We start from the raw sequence: 23,387 nt of genomic DNA on the forward strand, positions 1-23,387 counted from the left end.
GCGCATCACGTGACCACGCAAATCCCAATTCAAAAAAGAGCGGGTTTTTCATGCTAGCTTAGGCCTTAGAAGCAACACCGCCTTTATGTAGGCGGCGTAAAAAAAGTAAGAGATTTAGGGAAAGAATGATATTTTTTAATGTTATCGGGTATTAACTCTACTCTCCCACAGGCTTTAATCCATCTTAAACACTTTTTTACTTAAGTTTTGGTTTAGGGATAGAGTAAAAAAGCCTACCCTCTTTAACAGTTTTATCAAAGAACAAATAATTTACAATTAATAAAAAATGAAATAATGATAAATGTTCCGTTAAAGCACTAAAAAATGCAGCCTTTACCAAAAATTAAATCAAAAGAAAAGACGACGCCCGATGACGATGTGCGCGGAACTAGTTGAGCGGCTATGAATCTCCCAGAACGAGAGAGAACGGGGGGAAACCACGGCCGATAATCTGTAAGCGCGTTTCAATGGGAAATCTGGCAGTCGAAGACTCCTTCACCCCTATATCCTCCTAGATATCACAGGAATCTTGAAAGAAAACTGTTTGCCGTTGACTCAAATAACAATAAACTATATCGGCTCAGGCAGAAGTGAGATGAGACCAGAAGTACTGAGCTAACCAAATTCTTCACTCGGCGAAAGTGAATATTCTTGATAACACACCAACGGTTGGCCCTCTAGTAGCGGTTTCTGAATCTCCCCTCCAAAACGTGAGACGCTCGCGGTGGTAGACGGCCGAACTAGATTCAAGCACCCGCGTCCGTGTTCCGCCGTTTTAGGTTGAGGGGAAGGGGGAGGAAATGTTTTTGGAACTCGACCAATTTTTTTCTCTCTAGTGTAGGCGCGATGGAAGCGGCATAAAATCCTCAAATTTGCTCACTAGTCCCTAGAGCCCTTCACTTCTAGTCTCATCTCACTTCTGGCTCAGGTTATAAAAACTTTATTCCGTATAGAACCCATCAAGATGAGGGTACTACCCCTATTGGACGACAAGTACCACCGGCCTGATTCGTCCAAAAGGGACAGTTCCTCGCATGGCGGGGGCTTGCCACGGGCCGGATTCGCCCTTGAAGGATAGTTCCCCGTCTGGTGGGGGCTCCAGGAATCAAGGTGAAGCTTAATGCGTAAAGAATATTACGAAAACTTAGTTCTTGTATTTTCTTTAATATTGTCCATAGAAATATAGATATGCTTGATATATTCATTGTTTTATAAGTAATTTCCATTAAAAAAATAAAAAAAAAATCTAGTTCTGTGTATCTCTTTAACGAGATGCATTAAATCTCTATAATGCGATGTTTGAATTATAGGTATTGCAACTACTCATTATATTTCTCTACGTATAAAGACTGGTCTCGGGAAACATTTTCTATCTTGTTTATGCATTTTGTTTTTGTGTTAGATGTATCTGTACCGGAAAGTTATGAGAAAGTCATGAAATAGCGGCTCAAACATCCATAATGTTCCAAGTGTGGCCAATATCCCACTCAATATTCTAAATAGTGGATCGTAAGATTTAACAGTGTCTCCAAAATAGCCTACAAGTGAAAAATAAGTAAGTTAGGGTAGGGTTTTAGGACAAAATAGGACCAAAATGTACTTTGTCGTTTTATCGTACCATAGAAATAAAGCTAAATGTATTTGCGTAGAGTAAGGTAAGGCAGTAATGTATTTAATGCTTTAAATATTTAATATTAAGGTTTCGTTTTAGAGTGCAGAGTCCCAGCACGGGCCGCGCTTTCCACATTTTAAAATTTTATCGGGCCGGGCCGGGCTGTTTGTTTAATTTTTCAAAATTCGGGCCGGGTCGAACTTGATTCCCTTTTAATCCAAAATTCAAATGAAAGATTATTTAAATGAGTGTAAGCTTCTAAGAACAAATGTGACGTTGTGACGAACAATTATCAAGAGAAATGAATAATACACGACGCTCTAGCAAATATGAATGTTATGTAAAAAAATATGAATATTACAACTGCACTACGCGTAACGGGCCGGGCCTGTTCAATTCATGCCATATGTCGGGCCGGGCCGGACCGGGTCAGAAAACCAACTATATACACTCGGACCCGGGCCGGGTTTCGGATTTTTTTAAATGCTTAATACCGGGCCGGGCTCGGATCGGGCCTGAAAAATTCGGCTCGTGCAGGTCTCTGTTAGACTGTCCATAGGTCTTTTTAGCCACATCGTTGAATACGATGAGGCTCTTAGTTTGACCCGAGCCGTAGTAGTAGTAGTAGTGGCCGGGGTTATCGCTTTCGTTATCGTTAGATTTTAGCTTAAAAGGAACTCGATAGTACCTCAACCCACCAATAGGGCTAGCTGAGCTCAGTTGGAGATTTTATTTTAATTAAAATATTTTCAGATCGCACCCTGGGATTGAATTCGGGTCGCTGGCGCAGCAGTAAGACACGCTACCACTAAGCTATAGAGGCTCGACATAAGATTCGAGTTTTCATCCTTTAGTTTATCTCTAAAGTGTCGGGGATAGAGGGGGGTACCTCTCTATCTGTGGGGTCGGATACTTTTTAATTCTTGTCTATGGGGTCGGACACTTCTGATTTTTTTAGGGTCTTTGAATTTTTTTCTTTTTATTTGTGTGCTAATTAAATAGATAACGATGTGGCTGCTATTACGAGCCCTTGGGTCGACTTGTTAAAAACGTTTTTGGGCTCGGGCCATATAAATTTCTATTATTACCTTTAATGGTTACTGTTCTTATTCGTATGATTACCTATGATTCATTGGTTATCCACAGGACCGTACAAAAAGAAAGGCCACTTTCCTAATATATTTTCATGTATTGATCTACTAGGCCTAATTTTGATTTAACTGTCGTTCTTTTACCAAAACAGGCTCATGAGAAACGCCCTGACGTCTATAAACTTCCACGATGGTACAACAAAGACGACATAGAACAGTCATTATATAACCTAAAGTTTATCTATCTTACCCACAACTGGAGTTATCGAGAGAAATGCAAAAGCTTGAACTGGATCGTTCAAAGAGTTTGGCAGAGCGATATCTTCAAGAAGAAAATAATCACAAAATAACATTTCCTTGCCCAACACAACGCTGCTGTACAAAGAACCTAATAGAACAGTTTGCACTAACAATCCCGTGAAATCTACAAGGAATGTCATTAATAAAACTAAGCCCGCTAATATTAATATCAACACTCCGAGGAACCGCGCTTTCTGTTTAATTTTCAAGTCAATCACTCTACCCACTAGAATATGACCGACGGCTATACCAACACCGTGAGCAGTGTCCAGGTTCAACGTACGTTGAATTTTCAAACCTTTTTGTGACATGTAATCGTAGAAAGTTAACATGTATACGTGCAAGAAATAAATAAAGCAAAGACGGCTTATTGTTATGGCATAAAATCCTGGATTTGCAAATATTCGTTTTATCTGTTTAATGGTGTGATGACGTGATCGATTGCTTCCCTTTTTATCGCGAAGTTCTTCACAATCTGGTTGCGCTGAATTTATATTGCTCAAATCTTCATTATTGACGAGATTGGCGTTATCTTCGTTGATTCCTTGGTTTGCCACCTCTACTTCCGAAGTCTCAATTTGTGGTCGTTCCAAGTAAAAAGCAACCACTAGGCAATTTAGATTCAAAGCACCCAAAATAAAAATACAGCCTTGAACACCGTAATTGTCGATTAACCATCTTGCCAAGTAAGGGTACACCATCGATGTAAATGCCGTACCGAGAGAATTTAGTGCACGGGCAGTTGCACGGTGTTTTCTGAAGTGTCCTAACATTAATGGGAGAATGACGGCTTTTTGCATAACGGCGCCAGACGCTATGATTGTAAAAAAAGAGGTCATAAGCTGAAGAGAGTCTAAATATAAACATGTGTAGTTTAATGTAAGATCAGGGATAGATTTAATTTTAGAAGCAGGAATTGAGAACAGAGTAATCTGGGCGCACGTCAAAGTCCTAGACCCCCTTCCCCTGGACGGGGGGGGGTATTTATGAAGAGCCGGATTAGAGAGACAGAAGTGAAAAGGAATTACGTATTCTTCGCCGTCCTCGTCAGCAACGTCATCAAAACGTAGTTTAAGTGAGCCTACCAATAAGATAACTTAAACTTTTTGTTTCGTGTTGGAGGGAGGGGCTCTATACTGGGCTATGAGTCGGATTGAAGTAAATACTAACGGTTCTCCATTCCTGCTTCTAAAATTAAATCTATTCATGGTAAGATTAATACTTGACACTCACGGACTGATGTAAATATTTCTGAATATTTGATTTAATTTGAAATAAAGTAAAGGAGAATTTACTTTTCAATGCAGTAAAAGATTTGGGAATAAATTCACATTCAAAGAAAAGCTATTTAAGGGAAATGTAACCCTTTGCCTCAGCCTTTGTCAAAGATGTGGAATTACGATTCGAGGGTTGGATTTAGACCTTAACCAAGTACCAATTATATAAGTATCAAGAAGGAATTTACTATAAGAAGGCCTAAAAAGGCGTCCGGTGCGCGCGTGATAGTCGACAATCCCCCCTCATGGGTGGGTGTGAAGGCTGGAAACGAAGGCTGGACTAAATATTTTATCTTACTCTATGTTTTCACCATCTATCTCTTTTACCTTTTCGTTAAGCCTTGGTTTGGTTTTTGGAACTCACGAAATCATAAGTAAAGTACACTTGATTCGATTCAGAAACAATTATAGAACGAACAATTTTCACGTATAGAGAGTGATACACGTATTCAAAATCCATTAAGTTAGGTTTGAAACCTTTTAATAACTTGATAATGGCAATTAAAAACCATTCCCTAACCGTTTCAGCACCGCTGGCAGCCTCCATTTTCTGTTTACTTTGCTTGATGTTTTTTTCTCTATTCGGAATACGTCAATCGCGTCTGTATGGCCTATCCCCACGGGATCCAATAGGAAAGCGTAGAGCAATGACGGACATGAAAGGGGTGGGGCTTACTTGTCCACTAACACCGGCGTAAGAGTAGAAGCGTAAAATCTAGTGACTTAGGCATTCTTATAGTAAATTAATTCCTGGTATTCAAGTCTGTTACTTACTCCCCATTACACCAAATGTAGCGGCTAAAATATATATGTTCTTAGTCAGATACGCGCACGAGTGTCCCAAAGTCACTAGAGCCGCTCCAATACTAACAATTACTTTAGGTGGTATTCTGCTGTAAAGCAATCCAGCCAGTGGTCCTTAAAAATTATAATTCAATTATAAATATAAATTTCTGCTCCATGGAAATATTCGCCAGCGAACAGTCTTGATTCTTTCTTTTAATATTTTTAAATTGAAAAGCGAGATAAATTAAGAATACTGTGGGAGGGATTTTAACTACCGGAGAACGTAAGGTGAAAATAACAATAAAGAACCGTCACGTGACTGCTATAATCAATTATATTAAATCATTTACCAGCAATGACAGTCGAAAAGGATCCAATAGTGAAAGGTAGCGAAGCTTCTTCTTTAGAAATACCCCAAGATTCTGACATACTCGAATAAACTTGGCCTTTAATTCCATTTTCTGCTGTGACGAAAACCGTAATTAACGTGGATATTAAGCACATTTTCCAACTGGTCCAGTTGTCGAATTTAACATTGGCCATCTAGAGATTTTACGCAATTTTCTTGCCCTTTCAATTCTCACAAAAAATACTCGATATTACTAGAAATGAAGTCTGAAAGATTCTCTTTATTCTTTGTGGCGCAATTAGATTTTAATCACTCGTATCTATAAAGAGGTTTCTTTGAACTATGATATCAGTAGCTTTGTTTTACTCTATCTTGATCTATATATTTTATCACAAATTTTTGGAAAAGCTACAGAAAATGAAATAACAATTCGATATTGTAACCATACACACTTGTATTATGCTAATTAAGTGAATTAAGGTAAAATTACCAACGGGAGTGTGGCTACAATTTTTTTAAGGCCCCATGGATAAACAAGTTGGGTAAACCAAAGTATTACCTCTCCGAGTCAAGATGAGGACTACCAACGAGAAGTGTATTTTTAAATTTGTAGAAATATGCGTACAATACTAAAGTAAAGCTAATAACAGAACACGTGTTACTATATCCTTGTTTGAGATGCCAAGGTGAAGGTTTGGAATCCCACATGACAGTACGTAAGTAAATATCGCAGACTCCGCGTTCTTTGACACTTCCACTCTGTCTAACTTGTGGCAGACTTCTCAGAATACAGTTACTTTTTGGTGGTGGCTAATAACTTTCTTGTTCGCCGAGTTCATCTTGAAGAAAAGATTTCATTTCATACAGACTCCTTACTTTAGCTTCATTACCATAATTTAATAATCTGACTTAGTCAGTTTCGAGAAAAACAATTTCTGACTTAATAGTTAGCAGAACTTTATTTTGATATATTTTTATTTTGGTTCACATTATCTATGGTTAGGTGTATATCTGGTGGTTCCCTGTGCATCATTTGTCTACTAATATAAGGTGCTGAGGTGAGGATGCCCTGTGAGCTCCGCTTTTCGTAGCCTTTTTTAAGCTCGGATAATTTATTGCATGATCTTTTTGCCTCGAATTCTCTTTTAATCAAACGTTGTTTGAAACACTTATGCAGTTTTTGAAAAATATTTCCCATGTCACAACGAGGATTGCTGGCAATAAACTGACGATGAACATGATGAGCAACAGGCGTACTTCGCTCTCGATCTGGGCATAACCTCCGTCGTCACGGTGGTTCTCCATCGTCACACATTTGGTGTTCATCCAGGCGAAGGCTTTCTTGATTGCGTCGTCACACAGACACGATTGAGCGGCGTGCCGGAAACTGCAAACGAAAGACTCAAAAAATGTTCAAAAAATTATTAGCAGACGTGCTCGCGATATTCTAATATTTTAAATGGAAATTGTTCCCAAGCGACTACTGGTATATGTCTCTCTGTCTGTGAATTTCACTTCCGGTGACTATACATTTTCGTTGCTACACTCCTGAAGATTTTAAAATCAACTCAACAAATGTACTACAGTACCATAAGTTCATAAGATATGTTGACCATAAGTTTGTCACTATTTACAAACTGGAGCTTGTCATGAAGTGAGTGAGGTAGGTCATAGATTCTCGTAAAGCGACGCCTGGTGAGGCGCTGTCAAAGGCTTAGTAATGCAGACTCAATAGGAAGATGGACTGCAACGTTAACTGAGTGTAGTTAATTCTCGCTTGTCGTCCTCAAACAAGCTCGAGCTGTAAGTCTCTAGCATTACGAAGTATAGGAAGTGTCATACTTATGGAACATATCTTATAAACTTACGACACTAAATATTCGAGTCAATATTCGTTACTGACATAATATATTATCGAAAAAAAGTCTACGTCACAGGCTAGTTTACTACGTCTGTTACTGTCCTACAAAAAAATGCAAGGCTGACTTTCCCTAGTTCAGTCTAGTGACCTTGTTTAACACAAGGCATATGGCAATCATATTTTCAACAACACATGGCTCAAATTACAGTCCTCTGAAATTCCTGCGTCATGCAGGATCTGTCGCTCATAAAGTGTCACTGTGTCGGAGATTCGAAAACTTTGAGAACCACTGTGTGTGTGTGAATTTCACTCCAGATGACAAATTTAACTTTACATTAACTAACACATGAACCATCAATGCAAGTACCTTCTGTTGATTCCTCGCATTGTATCCTTGTCAATTGAGTGGTTTCGGTACATGAAGAATCCAACTGGATCCATTTTCAAGGGAAAAGGTGATTGGTACAACAAAGGGCGATGATCTTGCTTTCCACGTAGTTCCTTTCTGCAAAAATCATCCAGTTCAGCCACTTCTTCGTGCCAGTCAATGTAAACCTGTTCGCCTTCCACCACTTTCTTGAAACGATCTTCCCTCGAAATAGTAGCCCTTCGTCGAAGTTTCTTTCCATAAATTCCAGGTATTCTCTAATAAAATACGTTCAAAAATTATCATTGTGTTCACATGGTTGGACATAGATTTAATTACATTAAAATACTCTTGCATGGCGTCCGAGAAAGACGTCGAGTACTTGAGATTTTTAACTCTCAGGATATCGCTCAAATGATTGATTATAATTTTTTGTCCCACTAACACCTCGGCGGTAATATCGCACAACACGAATATGTTCAAGACGATCAAAGTCGCGTACCAGGTATTCAATAAATGCGCCGAAGTGCGGTGCGCAATTTTCACCGAAAAACCTTAAAATAATAAATTAGATAAAAACGGACAAGTACATACTGGCGATAAGAATGGTGATGGTGTTTCCTTACTCTGCTGAAAGAGTGGGGCACAATACATCCACATGTAAGACCCAAATTTGGTTGACTTTTCAAAAGCTTTCGTTAAAGTCGACAGAACCAAAATGGCCAGAAAAACTAGTCCAATAAACTGGACAAAAGAGTTAGGAATTTATTAAATGTGAATTTGCAATGCTCTTATCGAAACACGAGTCCAGTAATCGATAACACGCGATATATTATCGATATAACGATTAACAGGAATACATAGATTTATTCTACTTGAAATCTGTAAAATAATATCTGATTGAAGGTAAGGGGATGGGCTTAAAACTTTGTTAAATCGCCCGCTCCTCATTCCTCGCCTTTCATTGGGTATTCACACATATAGGACAACCTTCGACCCTAGGTCTATAGAGTGGTACTGAAAGGGGAGGAGCTACGGGGACGTGACCTCAATATCGGTAGCCTAAATTGTATGGCCTGAGCTGACGACTTCCAATATGGTCGGCAAAATCGAGGTAAGAGATAGGAGGGTGCGACATCACGAGAAGGTTCGTGGTAGCAGACTATTCGTTCGGAACAGCAAAGAGAAATTGTTCACATTCGGGCTCGTCGCTCATGGGTCGCAAGCTAAGTCAATTTCACGCGATTGAGATGGCAATGTCTCAAGCCCCTTGCATGTCCCAATACTGAGGGCTGCATAAACCCCCACCCCCGTTTACGTTTAAAGGTCTACTACCATCCTCAGTTAAAATTGCGTTATTTTCTAGCCAAAACAGAACTAAAACTGGATTCGTCTCTACTTATCATGTTGTATAACTTACCCACGAAGGTATACTGAATATATTTGACAGAAAACTTCCCCGATGCGTTTGAGAAAGCTGAGAAAACATGGTAACTTTTGAGTAGTAGATTTCAGTTGAAAATCGGAAGTGTTCCAAACGTTTATACGAGACAACGTTCGGGTAGGTCCTCAAGTCCCAACCATCATTTATCTTAAAAATAGGTCGAAAACGCTCGCTTAGGGGAGGTAAAACTGAGCAGGCGTAATGTATTCGGGAGCACGACAATTGGGTGAAAGACATTTGGGTGACGACGATTGGGAACGCGACAATTTGGAGGGCTGAAAATTGGGTGTCCGACAATTAGGAGAATTTCAAAGTTGGATCAGCGACAATTGGGTGGCAATGAAACCGCCAGAGCGTCAATTGGCTGAATAAAAACCACAAAATTCGGATGGCCAAATTTTATGTTCTGTCAGGCCAGGTAAGATTAGGTTAGGTTTGGTCCAGTTAGGACGGGTGAGGTTGGGTTTGGTTCAGTTAGGTCAGGTGAGGTTGGGTTTGGTTCAGTTAGGTCAGGTGAGGTTGCGTTTGGTTCAGTTAGGTCAGGTGAGGTTGCGTTTGGTTCAGTTAGGTCAGGTGAGGTTGCGTTTGGTTCAGTTAGGTCAGGTGAGGTTGCGTTTGGTTCAGTTAGGTCAGGTGAGGTTAGGTTAGGTTAGGTTAGGTCAGGTGAGGTTAGGTTCAGATAGGTCAAGTGAGGTTAGGTTAGTTTCAGTTAGGTTTTGTCTCTCGCCAAACTTTTATGGTTTTTCAACAAATAGGCCCTTTTAGAAAAATAAATTTACTATTCAGCCAATTGGCACTTTGTCAGTTTCATTGCCACCCAATAGTCGCTCACCCAATTTTTAAATTTTCCTAATTGTTAGACACCCATTTTTCACCCCTCCAAATTTTCACGCCCCGAAATTGTCCTTTAGCCAATTATCTTAGACCCAATGTTTTGGTACTCAATCTCTAATTAGAACACAACAAAACGGATTGAAAATTCTAGGAGATATTTTTAGTTTCTTCCTGTTCACCCGCACTTGACGAAATAATGAAGTTGAAGCGCATTAACATATTACGCGAAATCTCATATCAAAAAAGTAGTGTTAATGAGTGCGGGTGAACATGAATTGTCGCGTCGGCTGCAAGCTTTTGATGATCGATTTTTTCGGGAGTTGGAAAAAGATGTGTAATTTATGTCTTACATCGAACACTTCCTGATACGTCAGGCTAAAAGTAAAAAGTTTAATTGTTTTAATAACATCAATAATTTAAATGCAGGAAAATGTATTTTAGTTAAAATAACAGAAGGGTAGGCTATAGGCCTACTGTTTAATTTCAACCATTAAAAGGTTTTGATATTTTAAAATACTTGAAAATGTGAATTTTAGTGTCTTAATGTCGGCAAAATATCATGTAACATTTTCGTCTTATAAATGCCCAAGAATCCATTGTACAGTAGCTAGGTCCTACAATACATTTTGGTAAAAAGTATCTTATAACTATCAAGTTATAATTATCACATAACGATAACTTGCTAAAATGTTACAAAATTGCACCCACTATATGGCAACTTCTTTAAAATGCGATAGCCAAATTCACGCATGCGTAGAGCAATTAACGCTTCAAAATTTGCTTAACTGTTGTAATTTTTAAAGCTGGATAAATAAGATAAGACCACGAGTATAGAAGGGCTTTTTTAAAGGTATCAGTCAGTATATTTACTTTAGATTTTTCCTTATTGCGATCATGATATCACGAATCATTCCTTTGTATTCGTCAATTACTGGTTCATCTCTGTTGCTTTTATCAACCAGATAAAATAAAGGATAAAACTTAAATGAAAAAGGAAACGATCGAAATTAGACAACTACATCAACAGTCCAATTGCTTCGTCCTCAGCTACGGCGGGGTGTGCCTTGTATGAGCAGTTCCCGAAATAGTAACTGCTATTTCATAAAAACAGTGGCGTTGTTCAAAACTGCTGTTCTGGGAAATAGCGGCTGCTGTTCTGGGAAGTTGCAGTTTTACCTCGAGTTTAGAACAATTCTTAACCCTACATGTAGTTTACCTTACCTATTAAGTACAACAAAATCATCATACTCTAATCAAACCTAACCTTACCTCACCTGACCTAATTTCGGGTCGGAGTAACAATACCTAAACTTACTCTAATACTACTTAGGTTCAAATAAACCAAACCTACACCATCGTAAACGACTATCGTTTTTCACGTCTTGGTTGTACTTGCCTTTAGAAACTTGTAATGGTACAAGAAACGCTGTAAAGGGTAACCTAACCTAACAGTAACCTAACCAATCCAAACATAAGCTAACCTAATCTAAACAAACCAAACATAATCTTACCTTACCTATTGAAACCGACACTATCACAACTTCTCGGTTGCAGGGCCGGATTAAGGGGGGGGGCAGGGGGGCACTGGCCCCCGGGTGCAAGGCTTATTGGGGGCGCATTGAATTTAACTATTCCCCCTTAGGGACATTTGCTGTTCCGTTTTTTCCGACTTAAGGGGGCGCACACTATCTCGGCCCCCGGGTGCAAAATTGCTTAATCCGGCCCTGCTCGGTTGTAGTGCTCTTTTGGGAACTGCTGTAACGGGTGAAGTTCGATTTCCGGAAACCGCTATTTGGGCAACCGCAGTTGTGAGGACCACTATTAATGGATCCGCTCATACGGGAACTGCTATATGAGGGTTTCCCATAAATTTATCCAATTTGCTGGAACGTATTTTTCTCTCTCAATATCATTATGAAATTTAAATGTAAAATACCGTGTATGATGTTAACAGTCGTACTATCTTAGGACTCACTGCCATCTTGAAAGATTGTTACGATTGTACTCTGATTAGCTCTGAAAATTCTAGTTCACAATCTGGAAACAGAAGAGAATCAATTCTTCGCGGCTCGCTCACATGGTGGTAGAACGAGAATGTTTTTGCGTCCGCTAATCTACCTGAGAATCTCTTTCGGACTCTAATGATGAACAAGAAAATTACCATAAAATTGCAATTACATAATGTTATATCTACCTGTGTTAGCGTAACTCTTTAAATCAGATTCTCCATAAAGATGTGAAAAGTGTTTCTTGATATTAACAGATCAAGTAAAAGTGCAGAAATAGCAATATATTATTATTGGGCTATATAAATAATTTCACCTTCACCTTGTTTAAAGAAATATTCATGGTAACATAAAATTATACCTTTAAAAAACGGCCATTTTCTAAATATAAAAGTAAAAATATTAAAATAACAAATAATTGATTAATTAGCAATTAATTAGTCTTGAAAACGTGGACTACTGTGCCAACCGCCATTGGTTTAGTGGCTTCTGCCAGCTCGAACCTCTTACCCCCACTTTACCCTTACCTCTCTCAGCCAGTGAGAATTCAACCAATCCCGTAGGGGTAAGAGGTTCGGGCTAGCAGACGCCACTTACCGTTGCAACGTTGGGCTGGTAACGGATCAACATAATTGTCTTTCGTGCTCCACAAACATAACTCCGTTCTCATAACCCATACGTGTTATCATAAAATCAAACACGGAGATAAAAACGGCCCGAACGTTGTTTTCATATCCAATATTTTACTAAAAGCGGAACTTTTCGCCATTAATTACCGAAACATTATAATTTTGACCTGTTGAATCTAATTTTAGTTGCTTTTTTCGATTAGCGTAATGAGAAAGGTTGTATCTGTTTGCACGAACTGACACGCAATATAGCATTATACAAGTTGGGAAAACCAAAATATTACCTCTCCGAGTAGGGGAAAAGACTAGTATACGACTCAATATCGAAATACTAGAGCAACATTTTTTCGCTTTGTTTTGTCTAACGAGGCTTAAGTCATTGAATAGTTTTCTCTACATTGTCAAAATATATAATCATCCGCTAATCCTACGTTTCAAATCATTATTTACAAGTTCTATGTTAAATTTTATTCTCTGATGCATACCACTAACCCGATAACGATTAACCCTTTCACTGATCTAATTGCTACCATGACGCTTTCTTCTATTATAAAATCTAAATCTGATTATTTAAACGTGTATTTAACTTTCGGCTCACTCTGCACCGTTAATGTCCCTTCATTACAGACACGATAATCAAAACCCAAAGTTTACTCCACCGCAGGTCTCAATTATTTACTCTTTGGTTCACTAAGCCTATTGCGGATCAAACTTGATTTACCCGATAGAATCCAGGCCTATATACAGATTAGTATAGCTTAAGTAATATATAAACAGCCATTTCAAATAATAATATTAAAAAACATCCTTGCAATATCAAAATGAAACAGAGCTTTAAAGCTACAAAAGTACTAAATGCATCGTAATTACGAAAAAGATTTCCACATATTCACTTTATATTATGGAAAAAGTGAATATTAAGGTTCTGTAGGATTTCTTAACACATCAAAACAACGCAAACTGCTAACTCGGCGCACTAGTGTGACAACGGACAGACACACACAGACAAAAAAAATAGACTACTTTTTAACTCTTTCCGTATTAATTTTGAATTGAGAAAAGAGATTATCTTAAATATTAAAATAAATATAATTAATATTTAATATTTTCTTCGTTAGTTGTTCGCCTTATTGAGCGTTACATCGTTTTGATAAAGAACAATTAAACATTCTTGAGAGACTTGACTAATATTGGCGTTTGAAATGAAGCATACGCCGGTTGCTTCGCCTTACTAAAATAGGTAGTATATAAGGGTGTCGAACTACAGTTAAAAGCAAGAACAACCGCAATTGCGTGAACCTTGGAGGAAGACCCCTCCAATGGAAGGCTAGACGTTTCTCGTAACCCTAGCCGATCGCCGCGTATGTCTTAATCTTAAGGATGATGGTGGTGTTAGAAGCCAGGTGTACAGACTGGTGTCCATGTGGGATGGACAAAAACAAAGACCAGAAGATGGTGGTGTTAGAAGCAAGGTGTACAGACTGGTGTCCATGTGGGATGGACAGAAACAAAGACCAGAAGATGGTGGTGTTAGAAGCCAGGTGGCAGACTAGTGTCCATGTGGGATGGACAAAAACAAAGACCAGAAGATGGTGGTGTTAGAAGCCAGGTGTACAGACTGGTGTCCATGTGGGATGGACAAATACAAAAACCAGAAGATGCTGGTGTTAGAAGCCAGGTGTACAAACTGGTGTCCATGTGGGATGGACAAAAACAAACACCAGAAGATGGTGGTGTTAGAAGCCAGGTGTACAGACTGGTGGTGTCCATGTGGAATGGACAAAGACGAGAAGGTGGTGGTGTTTAGAAGCCAGCAAGTACAGACTGGTGTCCATGTGGAATGGGCGAAAGACTAGAAGATGGTGGTGTTTAGAATCCAGTAAGTTCAGACTGGTGTCCATGTGGGGTGGACAAATGAACAGAGTTGTTAGACAGGCAATGGAGTAATAGCCTGTAAGTGGAATACAATTTCTGGGACTGTATATGCGGTCTGGAAATTGAATACACGTTTGCTCCGATTTGCAAACTGCGAACGCGGTCACGTGGGTGTAACAACGGACGGACAGACAGACAGACAGACACACAGACACACAGACACGTCGAAATTAGAACCTCTCCGTGACATACGTCACTCGGAGAGGTAAAAAGGTGCACAGTATTATTCTTTAATGAACTTATTCATGATATTGTAATTATAAAGGGCATCACGCACACCATACTATCGGTAAACATAATTTGGAAGAATCAACGGGATATTTAAAGGAAAAAATCAGGTAACATAACTGATTATATCTTAAAAGAACGGCCTTTTTCTAAATCTAATAGCAAAAATTAAACAAGTTGGGAAAACCAAAATATTACCTCTCCGTGTCGAGAAGATTATATAAACTTAAGTATCCAATGAAAACGTCGACCTTTTTGCCCTCATCCTTTCCCGCGCTTTGCGCTTCCTCATTTCATCCTTACTCTCAACATTATCTTCCTCCATTTTACATACAAAAATCAAATACTCACAAAAAGAAGCGGCAAAAACCTGCTGGCCCTATACAACCACTAAATTTGACTTAATGTCCAATTTCCAACAACAATAATATACCGGTAGTTTAATTGACAACCTACTAGCATCGAAATTCTCATTAAGAATGGCTCCCGCGGATAAAAAAGGGCAATTTTCAACTAGGTGGGTGTTATCTCATTAGATTTGAAAAATATCATTTGTCTTTTTTACCAATGCCTAACCGTTTGGATTTTTTAAAGCAATCTTAGCACCAAAAAATATTTTTTGATACAAAATAAATGTTTTATATTCTTATTAAGAATAAAACAAGAGGATAAAAAGGTCTGTCCTCTCGTAATTTTTTAAGCTTTTATCATGATTACTTTATACAACAGTAACAAGGAGTATAAACCCATTAGTGGAAGCAGTATTTTTTTTCCGAAACAATATCGCTTATGTTTATCCTCTCTAGACTTCGCTAAAAACGTATTACTCCTACGTAAAATATTAATAGACAGGCAAGGATTCATACCATTAAAGAAGGAGCGCAATATTATCCATATTTTCATTTCATATACAGAGAAAAGAAATTATTATGTTTCTGAGAGGAGCTTCCCATTTTTGTTGTTGTTTTGAAAAATATATCGCAATGCACGGGCCTTGATAGATATAGGAGGCAATGAATGAAATATATCACAATGCACGCGCCTTGATAGATATAGGAGGCAATGAATGAAATATATCACAATGCACGGGCCTTCATAGATATAGGAGGCAATGAAGGAAATATATCGCATGCACGGGCCTTGGTAGATATAGGAGGCAATGATAATCTCTCTCTTTGCACGAGAGGTTTATCTTTAATATTTAAATAAATATAATTATTTTTAATTATTTTAATCTTCAATAATTAACATTAATAATAGTTAAATCGTTTAAAATAAAGTTATACCTATTATCATCTCAAACTTTGCTAATATTGACGTTTAAAGTGAAGGGTACCCCTCTTGCCCGCTTTATTCAAATTTTGGGGTATATATACGATTCGTTTCCATTATAATAGTAAGGAAAAAGCGCAATTGCGAAAACCTTTGGTGGCGATCCCACCTTAGGGAGGCTAGACGTTTCTCGTAACCCTAGCTGATCGCCGCGTATATCCTAAAACCAAACGATGATAATGGAGTAGAAGCCAATGATACAGATTGGTGTCAATGTGGAATAGACGGAAGCCCAGTGGATGGTGGTGTTAGAAGCCAGTGTAAGTGCAGACTGGTGTCAATGTGGGATTGACAAAGAACAGAAGATGGTGGTGATTGGAAGCCAGTATGTACAGACTGCTGTCCAAGTCGAATGGACGAAGACCAGAAGATGGTGGTGATTAGAAGCCAGTATGTACAGACTGGTGTCCGTGTGGGATGGACATAGACCAGAAGATGGTGGTGATTAGAAGCCAGTATGTACAGACTGGTGGCCGTGTGGGATGGACAAAGACCAGAAGATGGTGGTGTGAGAACTCAAGTAGAGGAGCCATTTCCGTGACTGTGAAAGCAGTTCGGAAATGGCGAACACGTTTGCTCCGATACGCAAACTGCGAACGCGGTCACGTGGGTGTAACAACGGACAGACAGACAGACAGACACACAGACAGACAGACAGACACACAGACACGGCCGTTACAGAACCTCTCCTGGACTACGTCACACGGAGAGGTAAAAAACAATAAATAAATTAGCTCTTATTACAAAATAACTAGCATTTAATAAGTCTTTAAAACGAGGACTACTTCACATACATTGGCTTAATGGCGTCTGCTAAATAGAACCACTTACCCCTATGGGACTGGTTGAATTCTCAGAGGTTCAATATATCAGACGCCACTAAACCAATGGCGGATGGCGCAGTAGTCCTCGTTTCTAAGTCTAATTAAATGCTAATTATTTTGTAATAAGAGATAGTATATTTCTTATACATATACTAGCTGTTACCCGCGGCGTCGCTCGTATAAAGAATGGGTAGATTTTACTGATGACTAATATTTTTGTAGCACCCTAGGAGCGAAGGCACTCGGCGTTGCCCGTCAGCCCCTAGGGACATATTTTATTTATCCATAAAGAAGGGTTTTTAAATTTCTGGTCGCCATTTAAAATGATGGCAACGAATGGAACCCAAAAGACCATTCAGCCCGTCTATAGGTTAAAGCAAACCAGTGTACTAAATATTTGCGAAATCGATTGAAACGCGCGGACTTTGTTGCATAGAGAAGATCTTTTACATTTCTGGACGCCATTTTTTAAGATGGCAGCGGATTGGAAAATTCTTGCTTGGTACACGCCTAGTACTTATGAATAACGTTCCTGCAAATTTTCAGCTTTAAAGGGCAAGCGGTTTGGCCTGGGCGTTGATTATCAGTCAGTCAGTCAGGACTCTGGTTTATATAGATATAGATTTTTCCATTTATATTCAGGGAATGGCCGCTCTTGTAAGGCATAATGTTATCTTACCTGACCTTTTCCTTGCTTGTGACTGTCACTACATCGAGTAGATACTCTTAAAGGTCACCCAGCGCTTGGCAACAGAGGATCAAAGATAAATTCAAAACTGCAGAGCCTAATTGTTGAAAAACTTGTTTCAAATAGGTTGATTTTGTAAGTAACCTACTCTAAGTATGCAAGATGTCTGGCCCTGATGAACTCGTATCTTTTCCGTATTGTGAGATCTAAGAATAGACACAATTTGCTCTTCCAATGTCACATTTACAGTGTTTAGTTTAAAATTTTGTTTTCAATAATTGGTTAAAATAATAATTCCTAATTTATTTCAGTAGGTAGTAAATAGCGGTTGAAGCTCTATATCTATGATATCGATGCTAGATACGCCATTTTAATTTTTTTTCTCGGCACCATTGTTTTATGTTATGGTTACAAGTGTTGATAAATGACTCAAAAGTGGTTGAAAGTGTCGTTAAATAGCTAAAAAGAGGCTGACCATGTCTTTAGATGAAAAAAGTGGTTGAAATTGTCGTTAAATGACTTAAAAACTGATTCTGTACAGCGAATAACGGTTTTTCCATAACTTAAAAATTAATTAAAATAAAATACTTAGAATTAATATATTTTGATGAAACTTGAAAAAGGCACACCTTGAATAGTTACTTGTTAATTTAAAAGTATTCCGAAACGTTACTTCGCAGTAGTTTTTTAATTGATTCGATAGAAACCCCAAGCTTTTCCTATTTGAAATTTGGCAAAAAGGGTGTATTTTTTCGTTTCACATTACGGTGAGTGTCAAGTCATATGTACAGGGACTACTCCCATGTTGCGTTACTGAACAACTGTACTCAGATGCGATTACAAACTTGTACATTTAGTTAATTTATAAAGGTGGAACAGTAATATCTTAAAATTGCATCTTGACACATAATAAAAGTTACATATGTAATTTTGAGTTTTAATTCAAAACGGATTGAAAGATTTCAAACCCACGTTATTGGAATCGAAACCACACCTTACCGAGCCTTTCTGAATAAAACCAGACGTCCATTGGACTAGACTTCCAGATACTGAGTCAATGATAATTTGTAGGCTAATAAGGACATAATGAACTACCTCGCAGCATATTTTAGAGTGATTAAATTTTTTAAGTACTCTATTTAACGATTTTTTGACTCGACATTTAGAGGTTGGTTTAAAACGTTTCCGAGAAACACGGTCTGCGTAACTATGTCCTAGAACACTAATTTTAAATTCTAACAAGTGTTTTCACCAGCAAAATATAATCAATGTTAAGTCCATTTCCAGACGAAAAACGGTTCCAGATCTTCAGTACATGCTGTAGATCCTCAGTTCAAGAGCTTGGAGTCTTCGTTCCGCGTGTCTAGTGTTGAAAGCGTGTCGTAACTGGGCGAGCGTTAACAGAAAGGCGATGCTCATTGAAGAGATGTACACGAGAAATATGGAGCCAACATCACCGAGAGACGTCTTCGAAAAGGCTAAGTTTTGCCTTGTCTTCAGGTATTTCGCGCATCCATCCTCTTTAAACAGAGAGTGGGCTCTGATATCATGTCCAGTCTCCCAAAAGTTCATTATTCTGTCGAGTAAAGAAAATGTCAGCGAATAATATTACCCATAATATTGTTTCTAACCTCCGATTGATCAAGTTTTTCAATGTATTCGAAGCCGTCTTGGACACTTGGAAAGCGTGGACGTAGGACAAGAAACCATCTCTACCGTAATGCAAGGGTTTTCCCGCTCTGTAATATCGCTTGCACATTAAATCTATATCTTTAACGCTGCCAATGTAGAGGGCGTTCCCTTGATTAAATGCTCTGAAGGGGGTTATATTTCTTGTGTGGAATTTTTGAGCTCTTTTGGAGTATTGATGCAGAAAGGTTCCACCGTAAACCTAGTTAGAAAGAAAATTACGCGAAGTAATAAGAAGGGGAAAGTAAGTATTTAAACCCGAAAAAAGCAATATGTGCTACGTCATAATCGAAAAAAAAAAATATAACAAAGCAAGTGACTTTTAAGCTTCAGCAAATTAGCTAACATTAGGGCCTTTATCTAAATTTATATAAAAGGAAAAATATTAAAAAATAAAACTTTCTCTTACTACGAAATAATTAGCATTTAATTAGTCTTAAAAACGAGGGCTACAGCGCCATCCGCCATTGCTTTAGCGGTGTCTGCTAAATCGAACCTCTTACCCCTTACCAGAAGTGAGAGACTAGAAGTGAAGGGCTCTAGCATTGATAGTAGATCCTGGCACTAGTGAACAAATTTGAGGATTTTATGCCGCTTCCCCTGCGCCTACACTACTGAGAAAAAAATTTGGTCGAGTTCCAAAAACATTTCCTATGCCCTTCCCTTCAACCTAAAGCCGCGGAACACGGACACGGGTGCTCTAATCTAGTTCGGCCGTCTATCACCGCGAGCGTCTCACGTTTTGGAGGGAAAATTCAGAAACCGCTACCAGAGGGCAAACCGTTCTTGTGTTATCAAGAATATTCACTTTCGCCAAGTGAAGAATTTGGTTAGCTCAGTACTTCTGGTCTCATCTCACTTCTGCCCTTACCTCTCTCAGTCTGTGAGAATTAAACCAATCCCGTTACTCCCGTAGGGGTAAGTTGTTCGATTTAGTAGACACCGCTAATTAAATGCAATTTTTTTGAAATAAGAGATCAATTTTTTTAAATATTTTGCCTTTTATATTAAGGTAAGGATATTTATAGAGCCAAACAAGACGCGTTTCAATCATCTTGGTTTCAAATTCCGATTTTTAGACTACTTTAAGATCAAAACCAGAAAGAAAAAATAATAATAGACCAAGGGTAAATCTACATTGATTATAGGCCTAAGAGATTTTGAGGCTTGACACCCTTGATTATGGCTGACCCCTACGTATCTTCACCCCTAGATTAAACCCACCTGAAAATATGAAGTGAACTTCCTCTCATTCGAAAAAAGAATGCGGATGTTGGGGTATTTGTAGACATCATCTAAGAAATCTATGTTGCGATCATTGGCCAACTTCATTTTGGTCGACAGGTGGCCTTTGAAGATTTCCATCAAAAAGAAACAGCCGACGAAGTAGGTGGCCAAAATAACCTTCTTGCCAGTTTCGTATCTGTCCCCAAAGTTGTCGGAGACCCAGACAAGGAAACGGCGTACTCTCGGCCCCAATCGTTTGGCAATCGTCAAGAAATTGAACAAGAAGTCAAATACAATGATAATCATCCACACCTTGGAAAGAGAGCCGTTATGGTAGAAGTCTCCTAAAGATGAAAATATGAACTTACCTCCGGAAGATAGACTTCAATGATTCCGCTCAGGGATAATTTGTATTCCTCTTCCTGGAAATAAGACAACAGTTTATATTGTTCGTTCCAAATCGGGTGGCTAAAAGTTCGATTATCCTTTTTCATAAAATTTAAAATTGTTGAGTAAATCATTGTTCGTTCAGTATAAACATCTCCATCCTAAAATAGGATAAGAAACAAACAAAATGTTTATTTTATTCCGCACGACTAAGAAAGGTTTGCTGACGTAACATTATACTATAAGAGAATGGCCTAAATATGAAAGGAAACGTAAAATAAATGATCTCTTATTACAAAATAATTAGCATTTAATTAGTTTTAAAAACGAGGACCACTGCGCCACCCGCCAATGTTTAGGTGGAGTCTGCTAAATCGAACCTCGTACTTTATCCTTACACGTCTCAGCCTGTGAAAATTCAACCTTCTCCCGTAAGGGTAAGAGGTTCGGTTAAGCAGACGTCACTAAAGCCACATTCACACTTACACGGGAAACCGGTTCGAACCGATTCAAAACCGTTCTAAAGTTAAGTGTGAACGAAACTGATACTCGATAAGCCAATTACAAACGCGGTTTCTTGATGTTGCTTAACTTCGCGAACCAACTTAAAGCGGCTAGTGCCAAGTTGTCAGGGGTATTTCACATGGGATGAGACTAGTATAAAGGGTATTTTCTTTGGCCTTAGCAGACAACACCAACGAAAAGATAAACAGACAGTACTAACAAAAGCGCATAGATAACCAGAAAGTGAAGAACGAGAAGAATAAACCCACTATCCCCAGGAGCCGCTACCATCGCGAACTACTTTCCTCTTGTCACGTGACATTAACGATGACCTAATATATCTCTGATTCGATTGGTAGTTGAAAACGAGGCTCACCAACCACCCATTTGTGTCCCCCCTTGCGTCTCATTTTACACGAATACCGTTGCTAAAGGCTGGAAAGGTTTAATGTTCTTCACTTTCTGATCTATGCGCTTTTGGTACTAACAGATGCGTCTTAAGGAAGGTGTGAACCAATGCCGGGAGTGTGGCGCACTCCAGTAAGCCAAGCTTCTGGGCGACAAAGTTTGAGGGAATAAAGGCGCGTTTTCAATCAAGATTTTTTTGAACAAAAATTAAGCTTTTGCTTCAAAAGTAGCAGCGGAAAGCCGAAGCAAAAAATCTTGGTGTTTTCAAACAAGCTTCAAATTCAGCTTTTCGTCTTTTCAGGCTTTAAACCTTCGAGAAGCAGATATCTAAATGAGTTTGATGTTTGCTTCTAATTTTGTTTAAGCTTTTGCCGCTCAAACAGTTTTCAAGTGTCGCCAATCTTGATTCACCAATTAGATTAAAGCATACAGTCTCCATGGTTACAACTATCGCCTGCATTTTTTTTACATTAAAGGCGCGTTCAGTTTTGCTACGGGTTTAGGACTTTTTTTCGAAAAGAAAATGACGTCTACACACATGAAAATGTAATTTATAAATAAGTCGCGCCCACTTGTAATTTTTTTTCATTGGAAGCTTGTTTGAAAACGATACGAGTTTCAACTTTTCCGTTTCAATTTTTTTGAAGATTTTTTATCTTCGAAAGCCCGTCAAAAGTTACCAAAAAAGCCACAGCGAAAAGCTTGGAAAAAGTTGATTGAAAACGGGCCTGCTGGTGACTCAGGCGCAGTCAAAGGCTTAGTACAAACCAAATAGAAAGATGAACTGCAAAATTAACCACGGAGTGTAGTCTGCAATTCTCGTTCCCGTCGTTCTCGAACTAGCTCGAGCTGCAAGTCTCTAGCACTACGAAGCAGTCTGGGAAATAGCACACTTCCTCTGGTCCAAAACCAGTTTATTAATTGCTTGGACTAGTTTTTAAGTTCAAGAAGTGGGGGTTACTGGTCCTCGGGACCAGTTTATTAATTGCAAATCTATAGGAGAACAAAGGCTAGGACAACTCCGGAGACCAGTTTATTATTTAGGACACTAGGGGGGTCACTGGTCCAAAGGACTAGTTTAAAAAATATCCCTATTTCCCAGACTGCTACGAAGCATAGGTAGTCTCATAGTTATGGAACATATCTTCTAAACTCATGGTCTAACTCGCAAAAAAATAGTACTGACCTCGTAATGTTAAACTCCTTAAAGATTTTGATGAAATTTTGGATTTAGTATAAATATTGCTTTAGGGTACATGGCGTTTTTAAAATATTTTTCGTTACCTAGCTTATATCTTCGAGGGAAAAGTCAGTAAATGTAGACCAAATTCAACGAGTCTTTTAATCTTTCTACCTAATTTAATATTTTGGTTACTCTAAATAAATATTACTTTTATAAAGTATTCGAGTCACGAATCTAGAACATGGGAAAGGATACTTCATTTAACGCGATGTTTAGTTTTCCCTCGAAATTAATGAAAAGTACCTGTAACATTCCAGTGCAAGAGCACTCGATTTAAAGGGTCTGTAAAGTGGGAATCGACAGGTGGGTAAAATTATTTGAAATACGTCACAGGCATGTGACTGAGGAAAGGCGTGGTTCAAAGAA

The 23,387-nt window shown here is 38.6% G+C and overlaps 3 protein-coding genes across 6 annotated transcripts; all 3 read right to left on the reverse strand.

Annotated features, from left to right (window-relative positions):
* Positions 1 to 1,029: 1,029 nt before the first annotated feature.
* On the reverse strand, positions 1,030 to 6,249 carry LOC149647226 (uncharacterized). Of its 2 annotated transcripts, none has more exons than XM_089850078.1 (3): positions 5,417 to 6,249; positions 2,954 to 3,817; positions 1,030 to 1,538 (listed from the first exon to the last, which is right to left on the reverse strand). In XM_089850078.1, exons 1-3 carry the CDS (start codon positions 5,607 to 5,609, stop codon positions 1,399 to 1,401), a joined length of 1,197 nt encoding a protein of 398 aa, XP_089706204.1. In that variant the 5' UTR covers positions 5,610 to 6,249; the 3' UTR covers positions 1,030 to 1,398. The 2 variants fall into 2 exon arrangements, with proteins under 2 accessions (XP_089706204.1, XP_089706205.1); XM_089850079.1 differs by lacking the exon at positions 5,417 to 6,249 and adding an exon at positions 5,055 to 5,282.
* Positions 6,250 to 6,355: 106 nt separating this feature from the next.
* Positions 6,356 to 8,781, reverse strand: LOC149647227 (uncharacterized). The gene is made up of 4 exons (XM_089850081.1): positions 8,270 to 8,781; positions 7,983 to 8,197; positions 7,644 to 7,921; positions 6,356 to 6,802 (listed from the first exon to the last, which is right to left on the reverse strand). Exons 1-4 carry the CDS (start codon positions 8,301 to 8,303, stop codon positions 6,565 to 6,567), a joined length of 765 nt encoding a protein of 254 aa, XP_089706207.1. The 5' UTR covers positions 8,304 to 8,781; the 3' UTR covers positions 6,356 to 6,564.
* Positions 8,782 to 17,906: 9,125 nt separating this feature from the next.
* LOC149647228 (uncharacterized) lies at positions 17,907 to 21,639 on the reverse strand. Of its 3 annotated transcripts, none has more exons than XM_089849719.1 (5): positions 21,353 to 21,639; positions 20,848 to 20,901; positions 20,477 to 20,791; positions 19,195 to 19,454; positions 17,907 to 19,139 (listed from the first exon to the last, which is right to left on the reverse strand). In XM_089849719.1, exons 3-5 carry the CDS (start codon positions 20,783 to 20,785, stop codon positions 18,872 to 18,874), a joined length of 837 nt encoding a protein of 278 aa, XP_089705845.1. In that variant the 5' UTR covers positions 20,786 to 20,791; positions 20,848 to 20,901; positions 21,353 to 21,639; the 3' UTR covers positions 17,907 to 18,871. The 3 variants fall into 3 exon arrangements, with proteins under 3 accessions (XP_089705845.1, XP_089705843.1, XP_089705844.1); XM_089849717.1 differs by having other exon boundaries at positions 20,848 to 21,027; XM_089849718.1 differs by lacking the exon at positions 21,353 to 21,639 and adding an exon at positions 21,163 to 21,323 and having other exon boundaries at positions 20,848 to 21,027.
* Between the last annotated feature and the right edge of the window lie 1,748 nt (positions 21,640 to 23,387).

Source organism: Phalangium opilio, unplaced genomic scaffold, assembly GCF_054372755.1.
Source record: "Phalangium opilio isolate 3A_F unplaced genomic scaffold, DU_Popi_V2 ptg000089l_1, whole genome shotgun sequence".
Classification (NCBI taxonomy): Eukaryota; Metazoa; Arthropoda; class Arachnida; order Opiliones; family Phalangiidae; genus Phalangium; species Phalangium opilio.